General features: G+C 33.3%; 7 protein-coding genes across 7 annotated transcripts; 3 read left to right on the top strand and 4 right to left on the bottom strand.

The window, feature by feature from the left end:
* Positions 1-764: 764 nt before the first annotated feature.
* PPL_02070 (putative protein serine/threonine kinase) lies at positions 765-2,345 on the top strand (the record flags this gene model as incomplete). Its single annotated transcript, XM_020573066.1, has 4 exons — positions 765-1,007; positions 1,078-1,503; positions 1,585-1,844; positions 2,186-2,345. The coding sequence occupies 4 exons, from the start codon at positions 765-767 to the stop codon at positions 2,343-2,345; spliced, it is 1,089 nt and encodes a 362-aa protein (XP_020437183.1).
* An 897-nt stretch (positions 2,346-3,242) lies between these two features.
* PPL_02069 (uncharacterized protein) lies at positions 3,243-4,251 on the top strand (the record flags this gene model as incomplete). The annotated part of the gene is made up of 3 exons (XM_020573065.1): positions 3,243-3,275; positions 3,617-3,951; positions 4,017-4,251. 3 exons carry the CDS (start codon positions 3,243-3,245, stop codon positions 4,249-4,251), a joined length of 603 nt encoding a protein of 200 aa, XP_020437182.1.
* A 214-nt stretch (positions 4,252-4,465) lies between these two features.
* Positions 4,466-4,957, bottom strand: PPL_02068 (DUF1772 domain-containing protein; the record flags this gene model as incomplete). Its single annotated transcript, XM_020573064.1, has 1 exon — positions 4,466-4,957. The coding sequence occupies one exon, from the start codon at positions 4,955-4,957 to the stop codon at positions 4,466-4,468; it is 492 nt and encodes a 163-aa protein (XP_020437181.1).
* Positions 4,958-5,510: 553 nt separating this feature from the next.
* Positions 5,511-6,017, bottom strand: PPL_02067 (DUF1772 domain-containing protein; the record flags this gene model as incomplete). Its single annotated transcript, XM_020573063.1, has 1 exon — positions 5,511-6,017. One exon carries the CDS (start codon positions 6,015-6,017, stop codon positions 5,511-5,513), a length of 507 nt encoding a protein of 168 aa, XP_020437180.1.
* Positions 6,018-6,578: 561 nt separating this feature from the next.
* exoc8 (exocyst complex subunit 8) lies at positions 6,579-9,539 on the top strand (the record flags this gene model as incomplete). The annotated part of the gene is made up of 9 exons (XM_020573062.1): positions 6,579-6,948; positions 7,030-7,182; positions 7,264-7,359; positions 7,434-7,580; positions 7,664-8,160; positions 8,258-8,510; positions 8,596-8,690; positions 8,758-9,480; positions 9,528-9,539. The coding sequence occupies 9 exons, from the start codon at positions 6,579-6,581 to the stop codon at positions 9,537-9,539; spliced, it is 2,346 nt and encodes a 781-aa protein (XP_020437179.1).
* Positions 9,540-9,818: 279 nt separating this feature from the next.
* PPL_02065 (PP2C family serine/threonine-protein phosphatase) lies at positions 9,819-11,077 on the bottom strand (the record flags this gene model as incomplete). The annotated part of the gene is made up of 4 exons (XM_020573061.1): positions 9,819-10,147; positions 10,221-10,496; positions 10,571-10,735; positions 10,882-11,077. The coding sequence occupies 4 exons, from the start codon at positions 11,075-11,077 to the stop codon at positions 9,819-9,821; spliced, it is 966 nt and encodes a 321-aa protein (XP_020437178.1).
* Positions 11,078-11,401: 324 nt separating this feature from the next.
* Positions 11,402-15,956, bottom strand: abcC10 (ABC transporter C family protein; the record flags this gene model as incomplete). Its single annotated transcript, XM_020573060.1, has 5 exons — positions 11,402-12,968; positions 13,131-15,097; positions 15,177-15,444; positions 15,539-15,667; positions 15,751-15,956. The coding sequence occupies 5 exons, from the start codon at positions 15,954-15,956 to the stop codon at positions 11,402-11,404; spliced, it is 4,137 nt and encodes a 1,378-aa protein (XP_020437177.1).
* Positions 15,957-15,997: the final 41 nt, after the last annotated feature.

Genomic DNA, 15,997 nt, shown 5'->3' with positions numbered 1-15,997 from the left:
CCTAACATTATAAATAGTTGGTTGTCATTCATCATTTTTCAATAATATCCAAATAATAGCAATAACAAAAACAACAACAAATAGTAATTACTTTATTGCTTTTATCTTTATATAAAAAAATATCATATTCACCATTGCAAAACAAAAATAGATCATCTTGTTGCAACAGACGTCAATCTAAAATTATTACTACAAAACTCATAAAATTAATATACATCCAAATATCTGTTCCACCACACACTTTTTCATTTAAGGTGTTTTTGGTTGTATGTGTACATGCAAAACACACACACAAACACATAAACACATTTACACCGTTTTATAAAAGTCAGTCGTATCTTTCAACTGTGAATCCAAGCTTACTGCCAATTATTTGAATATAATAGTGAGAAGTTTATATATTTTTATTTCATTGTAATTATTGATATTCAAAAGCAAAAAAACTATTTATTTTTTAAAAAAATCAAAACTACAATAAACTTTACTATAAAAATTATATATTTGTTTTTCCAAAATCATTTTTTATAATATTTATATCTATATATTTATTTGTCCAATTAACTAAATTATTAATTTAATATTTAAACATTTTTTATTAATCTTATAAAATTACTTTTTTTACTGTTACCATTTCCATTTTATAATTTCTAGCATTTTCCATATTCACTATATATTATTTATTTTATATATATATCTTAAAACAACAACAACACTATCTTATTCCTTTAAAATTTTTTTATCCACAACATTTCAAACTTTACAAAATGGAGCCAATTTCCATTGCATCATTGGAAAACAGATTAAACAGACCATCCGAGCCTGAAGAGGTAGAATTCAATTATAAACTAGAGGAATCTAGCAACATCGATATAAAATCATTTGAGATATTATCAACAATTGGTAATGGTTCATATGGCGAGGTTTTCATCGTCAAACAAAAAGATACAGAGAATGTATATGCTCTGAAAAAGATCCCATACCATGATGTATTTGATTCCGAATTAGTTGTAAGATTAAAGTTTTATTATTAAAAATGATGTAATAATAATAGTTTTTACCAATAATTAATTATTTTAGATAAAAAGAGCAAAAAGAGAAAGAGATGCTATGGTTGCATGCAATACCAGAGGAAACAATAGAGGTCCAAAGCTACATTATGCATTCATTGACAAGGAGGAAGCTACATTTAATTTGGTGATGGAGTATCTTCCAGGTGGGGATTTTAACAGTCATTGCTACAAGAGGCAATGTGACAATAATTCTTTCACCATGCAAGAGATTCAATTTTATATTGCAGAGTTGGTTGTCTGCATCGAACAGTTCCATAACATGGGTTGGTTGCATCGTGACGTAAAGCCAGAGAATCTCATGATCAATCGTGATGGACATTTGGTGTTGTGCGATTATGGTAGCTCCAAACAAATCGTCAACACAAACAGTGCAGATAAAGTATTTGGAAATACTCCACCAAATTTCACTTCATTCTTAAGAAATCCAAGTTGTGTAAGTGTTTAAACTAAAAAAAAAACCAATAACAAACAAACAAACAATTTTATATTAATTATTATATCTATTTAATATTAGTCATATACATCATATGTTGGAACACCACAGTATATGGCAGTTGAAGTTGTACAAGGAATTATTTATTCCAAGCTTTGTGATTATTGGTCACTTGGTGCTATTTTATTCGAATTAATCACTGGTCAAGGACTTTTCGTTGAATCACCCGACACCACCGAACAAAAGATAAGAGAAAACATTGGAAATTGGAGAGGTCTTTTGAATACTGCAATTTCAAAGAACCAACCAATTCCAAAAGTAGCAGAATCTTTAATTAGAGAGTATGGATAAGTTCCATTTTTGTTTCGATTCGCTAGATCTACAATCATTTGTATTTCTTTAGAGTTGTTTACAATATTTTAAACTCATCAAATATTTGTTATTTTTCTGTTACTTTTTTTTTTTTTTTTTACCCATCCCACTTATCATCTCAAATCACATCGCTTTACATCAATTCTTCTTCCCACATTAATCATCGCATCTATTCTTTCTTTATCATCTTCACCATTTTCATCTAACAAAAACAACATACATTTTTCATCAAATTTTGTACACTTTTCTTTCATACATTTTAATATCGAATGATCATTTACTAATTTCTTTCTCATTATTATTATTATAGTCTCATTGCACCCGAGAGAAAGCGTTTAGATTCCAACGCAATAAAGAAGCATCCATTCTTTGAAGGTATAGACTGGTTATCAATATCAACCTGTAAAGCCACCCCACCTTTTGTACCAAACATATCACATCCAACTGATACTTCTCATTTTGGTCAATAAAAGAATCTTTAAATAACAATATTTTTACCAACACTTTAAAAATTATTTATTTGTTAACAAATAAAGTGTGAAAAAGTCTGATAAAATTTCTTTTTTTTTTTTTTTTTTTGTTAAACAAATAAATATTTGTTTTTTCCCCTATACTTCTTATATAATTAAAGCAATTTGTTTATTATAAGAAAGAATATATTGATATGAACGATATTCAGGAGGTGGTAAATTGGATAAAAGGTTCGAAAGATCTTGGTACCGAAGAGAGATAGTGCGATAATCAACCTCAACCAAGAGCATGTTAAAAAACTTTCTTTGATAGAAGACGAGATAAAATATATAAAAGAAGTAATTAGTAAGTCTATTAAGGAAATACTTGTCAAGATGAGAATGACTAATACTCTTACTTCTTTTCTTTTCCACTTTCTCCAGATGATCATAGTATGAATTTATCGAAACCTAATAGTTTCATTCCTGTTCTTCACTAAACTTCTTGCTTTTTTTCTTTAATCATTCTTCAGCCCAAGTGACTGCAAAAAAATAGTCAAAAATCATAACAAAATGTACCTCTATTAAATCATATACAAGAGTTTGAAAGAAGTCTTAGTTCAGTGGAGATGGGTAATTTTAAATAAAATAAAATTAAAACAAAATAAAATTAAAACAACATGTGTAACATTAAGATATGAGTGTGCTTTAAAAAAGGGAACTCAGAAATAATACAGACAGACTGAGAAGAAATTAGAACTATATATTCAAATGGTTGTACTTGGAATACCAAATTCACTGAAGGGTGTCACTTATTTTTTTTAAAATTTTTTTTTTGAAAAACAATTGCCCAATAATGATATTCAGCGGTTTGGAAAACAAAATCTGAATGTTTGATTTTGATTTTTTTTAAATAATATGATTATGTGCAAACTTTCACTGTTTGCACTAGTAGAAAAAAAAATTAATTTATATTCATCGTTTTATAAGTGAGAATGATTGTTCAAGTTCAGATTGATCAGCATGCCCTTAATCAAAGGTGGTATTCCCAAATCTTCAATCAATTTTATCAATCTCTTTAATCAGATGATTTGTCATATCCAAGTTTCTTTGTCTTGTCTTCAGAGTTATAGTGGATATTATAAGGAACCATAGACTTCAAATTAATGTAATTTCACTCATTTAGATAAACATTAGAATTAAATCTCCATAACTCCTGTTACAAACATTGATTGTTTCCTCGAAATTAATAGGTACTCGTTTGTAAAAAGAAAGAATAATGAATATTAAAGTACTTTAGAGAAAGTATAAATAGTTACCAATATCGACTTTTCATTCATCAAATTACAAATTTACAATTATCATTTAAAACAAACAAATATAATAACCCAATATCTACAAATATGTTCAAATATACTTCAACCTTCCTTTTAGTCTTGCTCTTGGTTGCTTTTACCAATGCTCAATATGATAGCAGCACCTGGACCTTCACTTTCGGTACTTTGACCACCCCTGTTAATGTCAGAGTCGAGAGATCTCTCAGCCATGTAGCCCTCCAAACTAGTAGCATTAGATTCGGTCCACTCGGTGGAACTTCCTCAATTTGGATCAATGACGCCATCAAGAGGTAAGCAAAAGAATAATATTAATTCCAATTCAATATACTTATTTCTGAAATCTATTCTTTACTAGTACTACTACCCTCCCAAATCCAGCATTCAACCCAGTTGATTATGTAATGGGATTCTCAACCGTCCAAATCTTTGCTAACGGATCTGCCTGTTTCCCAAAGATTTACCAAGTCAGAGCTGTCATCTCCTTCGGAATTATCCACCTCCAGAACATTGATGGTACTCCATTTAACATTCAAATGACACCAACTACCATTGTCCAAGTCGATAACATCAGTTTCAACTGGATTGTTTAAACAAAATTATTTCAAACATAATTCTTTATTTTGTTAAAAATTAAATAAATATTACTCAAACTATTGATCTACTAATAAAGTAATCATTTGTGTTATTTCATTTTATAGGGAGGCATAAAATGAAATTACACATATTTGATGATTATATTTATTGATACATGTTTTTGTTTTTTTTTCTTTTTCTAATGCTAATATACTATTAATACTTTGTATTTCATAAGCAATGCTTGAATGGTTTCAATGAGTAGAATATAGCCAATGCAACAGTGGATACAACAGCACGACTCAAGTGAGCATATTTCCATTTGGTGAGCAATGTTTCAACTTGTTCGGTATCGGCAACCTCACCTTTGTCAGAGTTCTCCTTGAGGGCTAAAAGTTTCAGGTTTACCTGAGGACGTAACCATGCGATTGTGAATGTAGTTGGTAGAGAAATTAGTGAGGTCACTATTAACCATCTTTTATCTTTGGTCTTGTAGTTAAGATAGAGACTAGACATTGTTCCAATAGCACTGAGTGCAGTCTGAACTACACTGTTTACTTTGAACATCTCTGAGAACGACTTTAATGACTTGGCACTCGATTCCTTGAGATCCTCAAAAAACTTGGGAACATCCAAGAAATATATTTTCCAACAGATCACTGTAAACGATGCAATAGAACCAGCTGTCAAAACCTTAGCAATAACAATTGAATCTTCTTTCATTTTCTATGTTATACTTGTAAGTGAATTCTTAATATATCTTTATTTTTATTTATTGGTATTTTTAAGATATTAATTATTTTGATCTTTTTTAACTTGATTTTATTTTATTGTATGATGAAAGGTTAAGGTTTGAAGAATGTTTATTTTTAGTTTAATTAAAAATAGGTGAACAACAAAAATGTAATAAATTAAATTAAACCCACATAATCTTGTGATCATCACAAATTTAAGTTCAAGCATCTTAAAGACACCCAAACCTCATTTGAAATCAAGATTAATTTTTAATAGAAAGATCTAATACAGTTTTATTCAGGATTGTACATCATCAAGCGGAGATTGCAATTTAGGTCTAAATAAACATTTATTTATTTATTAATATTAATATATATTTTTAACTATTTTATATATTTTTTTTAATCTGAACTTAAGTTCAAATTTGAATGTTAGTTGAAGTATTCTCATTTGAATATGATGGTGGCATTTATATACATATTTTGTTTTTTTTCTAAATTGCTATTATTAATTATTATTATTGGATATTTATATTATATTATTAATTTTTTAAATGACAGAAACAATGCTTGAATGGTTTCAATGAGTAGAGTGCAGCCAATGCAATAGTGGGTACAACAGCACGACCCAAGTGAGCATATTTCCATTTGGTGAGCAATGTTTCGACTTGTTCGGTATCGGCAACCTCACCTTTGTCAGAGTTCTCCTCTAGTTTGAAGAGTTTCTCGTTGACTTGTGGTCCCAACCAAGCAATTGTGAATGAGGCTGGTAGAGCAGCTAGCGATGTCACCATTAACCATCTTCTATCTTTGGTCTTGTAGGCAACATAGAGACTAGACAATGTTCCGATAACACTGAGTGTAATTTGTACTGGACTGGTTTGCTTGTACATCTCTGTGAACGACTTTAATGATTTGGCACTCGATTCCTTGAGATCCTCAAAAAACTTTGGAACGTCCAATAAATATACTTTCCAAGAGACCGCTGCAAACGAGGCAATAGCACCAGCTGTCAAAACTTTAGCAATAACAATTGAATCTACTTTCATTTTCTAATGTTTTGTTTTATAATTGTAAGTGTAAATTATTGAATGATTTATTAAACGTTTTATTATATGTATGTATGTATGTTGGTATCTTTAAGATATTAAATCTTTTGATCTTAAAGTTTACTTGATTTAACTTTATTTTATTGAGTGATGAAAGGTTGAGGTTGAAGAGGAATGTTTATTTATAGTTTTATTAAAAATAGGACTGACAACCAAAAAATTTTAATTAATTAAACCAACCCACATAATCATGTAATCATCACAATGATAAATTTAATTAAAGTTTAATAGATCAGCTGAACACCCAATGCTGATTGATTACCAACCCAAGTTTTTCTATTTTTTTTCTATTAAATTTTTTCCTGTTGAGGTGCACTTTTATAGACTTCAGTGTTGAATTTTTTAATTTTGTCTAGCATCACAATTACCATCGAAATTAAATTAAAATAAATTAAATTAAAAAGATTTTAAAAAGATATTGTTATTTTTAGTAGAAAGTAGTTGTTGTTTGTTGTTGATCAATAATATTTAGTTTAGATCGATCGTTAGTTCACTAGATTCATGAAGAAAGGAGGTGTCTATGATTTAGAGTTTGATAGTAAACTTTCGACTGCAAGCAGCAATGTTGTCTATCAGAATATAGAGTGTGTCGATATCAGACCGAGCGGTATCTATGTACTGAAGTTTATGTATAGAGAGTGGATAGGACCGTTGACCCAACTGGTAAACCCAAAGTCATCGATCAAGATCTCGATCGATCTCAAAGAGGGTCTCGTAACATGTCTTCACACCGACAAGAAGAAGACCGTCTATCGATGGGACATCAATCAAGGTCTAGACATTGCAAAGGGTGGTGGTGCATCCGGTTCGAAAGAAGAGAACAACGTATCATATACTACATTTTCAAATAATCTATTCTCTGTTGATAAATGTAAGATTTATAATAACTAATAAATGAATGTATACGTAGATGATTGATCGATCATCATTTTATTAACTTAATTTCTTTTAGATACAAATGATTTGTTTCAACATAAGAATGAAATACAATCTACACAGCATTTATCATTCTTGAATGAAAGAAAACTAGGATGTATTGACTTTTTAAAGAAAGATGTATATAAGAATCATACTATTTTCATTGGTGCATCAAAAGAGATTGCGAGTATGTAAAAAATGAATACCGCTCATAATCACATAATAATAACAACTAACTTTGTTCTTTTTAATATTTAATAATAATCAGATTCTGAAGTAGATATGTTAGATTTTAGAAATTTAATAACTGATTATGGAAATCATATTACAGCAATACAGAATCTATCTATTAATTGGGATCATTGTAAGACATTTACTTAAAACCTATAAAAATAATGTTCAAAAGATAGATACTAATATATCTTTCTACTATTACAGATAAAATTAAACAACAATCAAAGAATGAATATGAAACACTTTCAAAGACAACAGAACCAATTCAATGGTTAACAACAGTTCCACATGAATTAGAGGTTGCTGTAGAGCAAAGAGAATTTGAAACTGCTGTTTCTATTGTTGAAAAAAGTGAGTTTAAATAATGATTAGTTAGATAATAATGAAACAAGATATTAACAACACTCGTTACTTTGTTGTTATAATCATACTAGTTAATGAAATATATCAAAATAATCAAAAGGTAGAGATTGTAATGCAAACACATCCATTGAAGGAATTGGTAGATCAGAGAATCAAGTCGTTGACAGAGACACTGATAGATACGCTAAGATCACCTATTTTGAAACCAACTCAAATCAAAGAAACCATTGCTTGGTTGGTTCGTCTCGGTCAAACCGATCAAGCTAAAACCATCTTCCTAGAGAGTAGAACCAACACCATACAGGCAGCCATCAAAAAGCTAGTTAAACGCGGTGATTTAGTAAGAAACATCGGTGAGATAACAAAGATTACATTCAGTCAGATCGATACAACCTGTCAAGACTATTGCAACTCATTCTCAGAGGCATACATGACGAGTGGTTTGATCGAGTGGATCATCTATCAGCTAGAGATCATCTGTGATACCATCAACCGACAAGTATTCATTATCGATAACTTTCAAACTATATCTCATATTTTAAGAATAGTTGAATCTCATTGTGAAATGGTAAGAACATCGATGGATAAGAACATACCATTTAATAGGTCATCGATTTATTAATTTATACATAATATGTTTTATATATATATATATATATATATAGTTGGATCAAAGTGGTTTATCTTTGATATCTTATTGGAATTTATTGTTAAATCCACATCTAGAAAAGTTAATATCAACCTATGAATCAAAGATTGTAGATCTTTTACAACAACATCTAAATGAAGAGAAATGGGTTGGTAACACTCAATGGGAGTATGAGATTACAATTCAACCTAAATCAGCTCCAAACTCACCTGTTCAATCACCAAAGAACTCTTTCATAAGCCAACATCTACAACATCAGCAACACAATGGTAACTAGTTAAAAGAATTAGTATTAACAAAAAAAAAAGATTATATTACTGACAAACTATCATCATTTTATTTAAAAACAAACAGAGGAAGTTAAATTGAAACTAACAGAGAGTACTATATTTTTAAATACAATTATACAAAGATTTGCAAATGATATCTGTCATATTACAACTGTTGAAGTAAGAAACAATTAATATTTAATTATATAGATTTTAATAATGTTTAATTTATTTATGTTTTATTTAGCTTATACCAGTAGTATCAAGTTCATTACAAAAGATATTTAAGGAATACATGTCACACTTGTTGACAGCGATGCAAAAGGATTTGAATGATAGTCAAGCACATGCAATCATATCGGATGCAGTTTTCATTACAGAGGATCTATTGTTTAGAATTTCAAATAGAATCGAAGATGCATTGGACAGACCAATCAACAATCTAGAGATGCTCAAAGAGAATCTCGACGGTTTGTTTAGGAGGATCAGAGATGAGTATGCAGCGAAGAAGGCAGTCGAGATAGTCGTGAACATAATGATTTGGGATGAAGGTGTCTACTCTATCGAGGAAGAGATAGAACCGTTCCCCAAGAAGTTTATCAAGCTCTCAGAGTATTTGGAGACACTGTCCAATTCGATTCAAAACAACGTCAACGTAGAAAGTGTCATTCCAATTACCTCTCGTATCCTCTCGGAGATCGTTGTTGTCATCTCTCAGAAACTACAGACGCTAGGTCAATCCATGAGTTATGGCTATGGTGGACTTCAACATTTCGTACTGGAGATGAAGTATTTGAATACCATACTAGGAAAGTATGAAGTCGAACAGATTACCTACGATATCATTTCATCGATGATTGAGAATGCCAAGACTTCTTATGCCACCGCCAATAGCTTTGATCCAGAGACCGTCTTGAAACCAAAGGAAGAATTCGATGAGGTTATTGTAAATTTAGTTTATCAGAAAGCAGTATATAAATAAATAGGAAAAAGCTTCGTTGTTATTATTATATATAGGAAAGGAATTAGAAGGATAAAACTAAATAGTTAATTGTTGATATTCATTATACCATGTCTTGTATATTGTGGTTTTTGTAATTTATTTAATTAAAATTATTCCAACAAGAATGAGAATTATTTATATATCGTTCGATCAAAAACAAATGTAATCCAAATTTGATAAACAATGTATTTGATATATACTACTAAATCACCAGTAATAGAATTGAAAAAAAAAAAACTAATTCTGAAGAGTTACCAGTTGCTTTACTACTAATTACTTTACTACTATAACAATTAATTGTACTACTATTCTTTTTGATTGTAGGAAATAACAAAACATCCTACAGTAATATCATCTTGTTTGCCACCTCTATGCTGATTTCGAACTCCGTGTGGAGTATTTGAGTTGGGGTCAACTGATTTACTCCTAGCAATGTCCATCAAGAGTTTAAAAAATGTTTCGACAGACTCTACTTTTCTTATCGCTTCCAATACCTCCTCGTCAAAGACATTATCAAAGAATCCATCAGTTCCAATCACCACTATATCATTCTCCTGTACATTGTGTTCGTTATAATCGCCTGAAGTTGGTCTATCTGTTGATCCTTGTCCAAGTTGAAATGGATGATTTGGTTCTTTTTTTTTGTGAATAACAATTCAATTAGAATCGACAGACATGCTAACTTTTTTGATGAATTTTTAACTTACTATGAGTTTGTTCTTTTGATCTATATAAAATTTGATCTTTTCGAATGATTAAAAATGAAGAATCGCCAACTAAACCATGATACATTCTTGTTCCAATTAATTTTAATATACACACTGTAGAACTTCCCTGTATGTTCTGTGTCTGATTATATGCTTGTTCTATCAGATCGAACGGTTTCAGATAGTTTATGCTGTTTGATAAATTGTTTGCATGTTTCATAAGTGATCTACTATATTCACCAGGATCGACACCAACAGAGCGCCATGATCCAACACCTTGCAAATAATCAAACAAACAAACATTAGTAATCAAATTCTACTAATTTTAACATCAATCAATATAAACATACCATCCGCAACACCAACAGCTGTGAAATCTTGTGAAAGGAAATGTGAATCCTCACAGGTAGTAGGTACTTTTCCAATAGAATTGATGATACCTTTGAAATAAAACTTTCTTGTATTGTTTTTTATCAGTGCTGTAAATTGTTGATTCTCATCACTGTGATCTATATCTATTTATATATAAAAACGTATAAGTATGATACTAGTAGCTGCAATCATAGCAATAAATAGACCTTAATAGAGAGATGCAGTAATTACTAACCTAAATATATTTGATTGCCTTTATTCACTAGTTTCAATTTCACTGATGGTTTACCATTCAAATGAAGATGAATGATCGATTCGTGATTCTCTGTTATATTTATTATATTATATTCTGGTTGTTGCTGTTGTTGTTTCTGAAAAGTATTGCTCGATACTAAATTTGAAAATGATTTTATCAAACCACCACCTATAGTGGTATTGTTGTTTACACTGCCACCATTGTTGATAGGTGTAATAGATCCACTCATCATAAACTATCTCTTTTCTATATCTCTTTTACAATAAATATTAATGACTTTAGATTAAATAATACAAATAATTACTAAATTGTTTTTTTGTCCTTCTGATCAGGTCGATCAAAGAAAAATTAAAAAAAAAAAGGATTTCAATTTATAAATGTTTGCAAATGTTAGATGAATGATTACAAGTAAATTTAATATCTACAGCTTAGAATTGAAGGGAAGAATAAACGAACCAATTAGTGTATGAAATGTAATGAAATATGGATAAAAAAGAAACAAATGGTAATTTTGGTTATATAAACAGCAGGTACTTTTATTTATTTATTATATTTAATCTGTTTGGCTTGGTGTTGTTGTCTCTGATGTTGTGGCAGTAGTAGTATTTGTAGTACCGGTAGTTGATTCTTCATCACTGCTCTCACTGTCACTGGTTGAATCTGAAGAGGAACTTGAGTCATCAACATTATTATTATTATTATTATTATTATTATTATTGTTATCAGATGTTGGTTGTTCTTCTTCATCACCTACAACAGTATTTGAGGTTGGTCCTGGTTGTACTGGTCCTGGTGCTTCTGGTTGTACACTTGGTGTCTCGATGATTGGAGTTTCGATTACCTTTGGAATTGCTTGTCCTTTTTGTGAATGTGAGTTTGGTTTCTTCTTGCTCTCGGTCAATTCCTCTGGTAGAGAAACACCGTAGGAGCTTTCTTTGGCCATCTTACGGAGAACGACTGAGTTTTGTGGACCGGTCTCATCAACGAGCCAAGTGAGCAAACCATTTGGATTCTGGAGCAATACGTGTGGCGAGTCGAATTCACTGATACGACCGGCATCCAAAACCATGATACGATCACTGTCCATAATGGTATTGAGACGATGTGCAATAGTGAGAATAGTACAATTTGAGAATTTAGTACGGACGGTCTGTTGGATGAGTGCATCGGTGTAGGAATCGACACTGGCAGTTGCTTCGTCCAACACCAAAATCTTTGGTTTACGCAGGAGTGCTCTACCGAGACAGATCAACTGACGTTGACCAACCGACCAATTGTCACCGTTCTCTGTCACCTTGCAGAGCAGTCCACCCTCCAACTCCTTGACGACGGTGTTAAGCTGGATGTTCTCGAGTAACTCCCAGAGCTCGTCGTCATTCGATTCGTCGAAAGGATCGAGATTGTAACGCAAAGTTCCAGAGAATAGAACTGGATCCTGTGGGATAATAGAGAGATTACGACGGAGATCCTTGAGACCGTACTTGGAGATATCTTGTCCGTCGATCAAGATACGACCTTCCGATGCTTCGATCAAACGGAACAGAGCAAGAACGATCGATGATTTACCGGCACCGGTACGACCGACAATACCAATCTTCTCCTTTGGTTTGATCTCACAGGAGATTCCCTTCAACACTGGATCCAATCCCTCACGGTATCTCATGACGAGATTGTCGAAAGTGATGCCACCTTCTTGTGGCCAGTTGGCAGGTGGACGTGAACCCTCAACGATTTGGAGTGCTTCAACCGGTCCTTTGATGTAATGGACAATACGCTCGACTGAATTCATCTTGGTTTCAGTATCTGCAGCCTGGAGAGTTGCACGATTGAGATTGGCTGTCAACGAGAGTGAATAGGACATGGCAAGACCGACACTGGCAAACTCAATGGTTTCACGATCGATAGTGATAAAGATGGCGGTGAAGAAAATAACCAAATTACCCAAGAGATCCAAACGTAAACCTAACCATTGATTCATGGCTTGGAGTGTAAGGAATGCTTGGTTGTTGGCGTCGAGACGTTGCATGTTGGTGCGAATGTTACGCTCTTGAGTACGGTAGGCACGCAAGGTAGATACACCAACCAGTGTCTCGGAGAAATGTGCGAAAATTGGCGAACGACTGATTGACTCGAGACGTTGCAACTCACGAGAGGTATGACGATAGAAGTTCTGGAGCAGGTAGAAGAGGATAATGATTGGTGCCAGTGGTATCAGCAGGAATGGAATGATAATGGCAATGATAATCAAGGTGGCCAATACCATCAGATAGAATACTATATACTGTGAGAGTGCAGCGGCAATAAGATTGTCGACACCGTCCAAATCTCTAGTGAAACGATTGATAATACGACCGAGTGGAGTGGTATCAAAGAACCACATTGGAGCACGCAACAAAGCAGAGAACAATTGGTTGTGTAGAGTCTCACCGGCTTTGACAGTGTAGCTGAAATAAACAAAGTTACGGAAACCTGAGAATATAATAGCGAGAATACCAATACCGATGTAGATATAGAGATATTGACGACTGGTCAAACCCTCCGATGATTTGGCGTCTTTGCTGGTGAGATTAATTGTTTCGTTGGACCAATGAGACAACCACCAATTGCTAACGGTCGACGCGGTGATATCCAACATGAACAAAATTAATGCACAAGCAAAGTGGAATCCTCCACCGGCTGTAAAGTATTTCAAGTAGATTGCAAGTGAAACGGAACCTTCTTCACGCTCCTCCTGTTGAATCAATGTACCGTCTTTGTTTTGAAGAACGATCTTCTCCTTCTTTGTTTTCTCTTCGATGACAACTTCCTCGTCGGAATCCTCTTCGTCCATCTCCTCGATACCGTAGTCCTCTAGTTGCTTTGAGAACTCTCCCTTGGTTTTGAGAATCTCGTGGTAGGTACCACGCTCGCTAATGAGACCGGCATTCATGACAATCACTTCATTTGCATATGGCAGGTATTGAAGTTGATTGGCTGCGAGAATGACAGTCTTTCCTTTGAGTGCACCGTTGAAACACTTGTGGAACAAATGCTTTCCAACGTGAGCATCGACGGCCGACAATGGATCGTCGAGAATATAGATGTCCGAGTCAGAGTAGACTGCACGTGCAATGGAAACACGCTGTTTCTGTCCACCGGAAAGATTGACACCACGCTCACCAATCTCAACGAGATCACCCTGTGGGAACAACTCAATATCACGCTCCAACGCACAGACGTGAATTACGTTGTGGTATTTCTCTTCGTCCATTGGCAAACCAAAGAGAATGTTCTCACGCAACGACGCATTGATAATCCAAGCCTGTTGCGAAACATATGCAATCTTTCCACGCGATTCAATCGAACCGCTGGTACATGTCATATCACCAAGCATCGCTTGGCAAATCGAAGACTTTCCACTACCGACGTTTCCAACGACCATAGTGAGTTTCTTTCCGGTTGCGCTCAAGTCGATATCCTTCAACTCGAAACTACCGTCTTTGGTTTCGTTCCAAGTGAATGTTGCATTGCTAATGTAGATACCGTTTGGTTTGTTTGGATCGGCAGGCTCTGGAATTGGGTCCATCTCTGACAACATCAAGAAATCAGTGACTCTTTGTGCGGCGACATTCAACTGTGCAATCATAGCAATGATAATCGGAAGGAATCCAAGTGGCATTCTCAGAATATTCAAATAGGCGATGGCAGCGAAAATATCGGCTGCATTAAATTCATCGAGCGCAGCATAGTAGGTTGAGAATACGAGGACCGATACGATGGTCGGTACCGAAGCAACCAAGAAGATAAGTCCCGCTCTGACATAGGTGAATTGGAAGAGCTGTACGACTTCATCAGCACGCTTCTCAATGATACGCTTGGCGAAACTGTCTTCCCAGGCGTAGAGCTTGATGACTTTGATCGCCTGCAAGATTTCATTGGTGGTTTTCACACGGACATCGGTGAATCTAATCATAGCACGTCTGATAGCAATCAACTTTTTCGCGGCCATACCATTGAGTGGCACCATGATCAACATGAATCCGAGACCGACAAATGTTGGCCATCCAATGGCTAGGTACAACAATACAATACAAACAACGATTTGGAATGGTGCAAACACACCGTTGTTCACCAACAAGAACACTTCAATCATACGTTGAGCATCGTTACTCATAAGATTGACAATTTCACCTGCCGATGTTTTACTCTTTGCTGCATTACTCAGCTTTAATGATTTACGATAGACATCACATACAATAATTGATCTCATCTAGGTGAATAATAATAATAATTTTCAAAATATTAGTTTTCCATTGAATTGCTTGTTTGTTTGTTGAACTTTAACTTACATAATCACCAACTCTTGCAGATATCATATTGGATTGGTATAAACAAAAAGAACCAATCATAGATGATCCAAAGAGTGCTACGGCGTAGTAGTAACCCATATTTAGATCGACACCGGAATCTGGAATTCTGCTTTGAGCAACATATTTAACCATCTTTTTCAAAAGCTCTGGTCCTACAAACTGTGAAGCACAATAAATTGCATAATAAATCCAACTCACTGCGAAATATAATCCAAATGCTCTGACTGCTGCGCTTGTATATGATGGTCTATTTTATTTTATTTGAAATATATTGCAAAGCAATTATTAATAAAATGAAAGAAGAAAACATCATCATATATCATTTTTCGCGAACTACTTACTTTGGTTTTACTTTTTCTTTCTCCCATTCGACAGAGATCTTCTTTGTTAAATATTCTGCACTATCGAAACTAGCTAAATTCCAAATATGTTTATGTTCCAATACATTTCTAAAACAAAACCATACAAATCTAATAATTATTAAATAAGGTTAGTTATTGAAATTGAGTAACAATATTTTCATTAAAGTATAATTGTTGGTTTTGATATTTACTTATTTGCCCAATCCCATGTTAATCTTGAGATTGGATTGGCATGCTCCTCTGGACTCTTTTTTCCACCGAAACCTGGAACATCTTTACGTTTATTTCTCTTTCTCTCTAAACGTTCATCTCTAGTCTCCTTTGGTTTCTTGGAGTTGTCTGGAGATGATTTTCCTTGAGGAGTCTCCTCATGACTTTCCAATTCAATTTCTGTCATCTTTTACTTTATAATTTTCGAAAATTATCAATAAAAAATAC

The sequence above is a fragment of the Heterostelium album genome, assembly GCF_000004825.1.
Source record: "Heterostelium album PN500 unplaced genomic scaffold PPL_scaffold2, whole genome shotgun sequence".
Taxonomy (NCBI): domain Eukaryota; phylum Evosea; class Eumycetozoa; order Acytosteliales; family Acytosteliaceae; genus Heterostelium; species Heterostelium album.
This window is presented reverse-complemented; position numbering and strand designations above follow the sequence as displayed.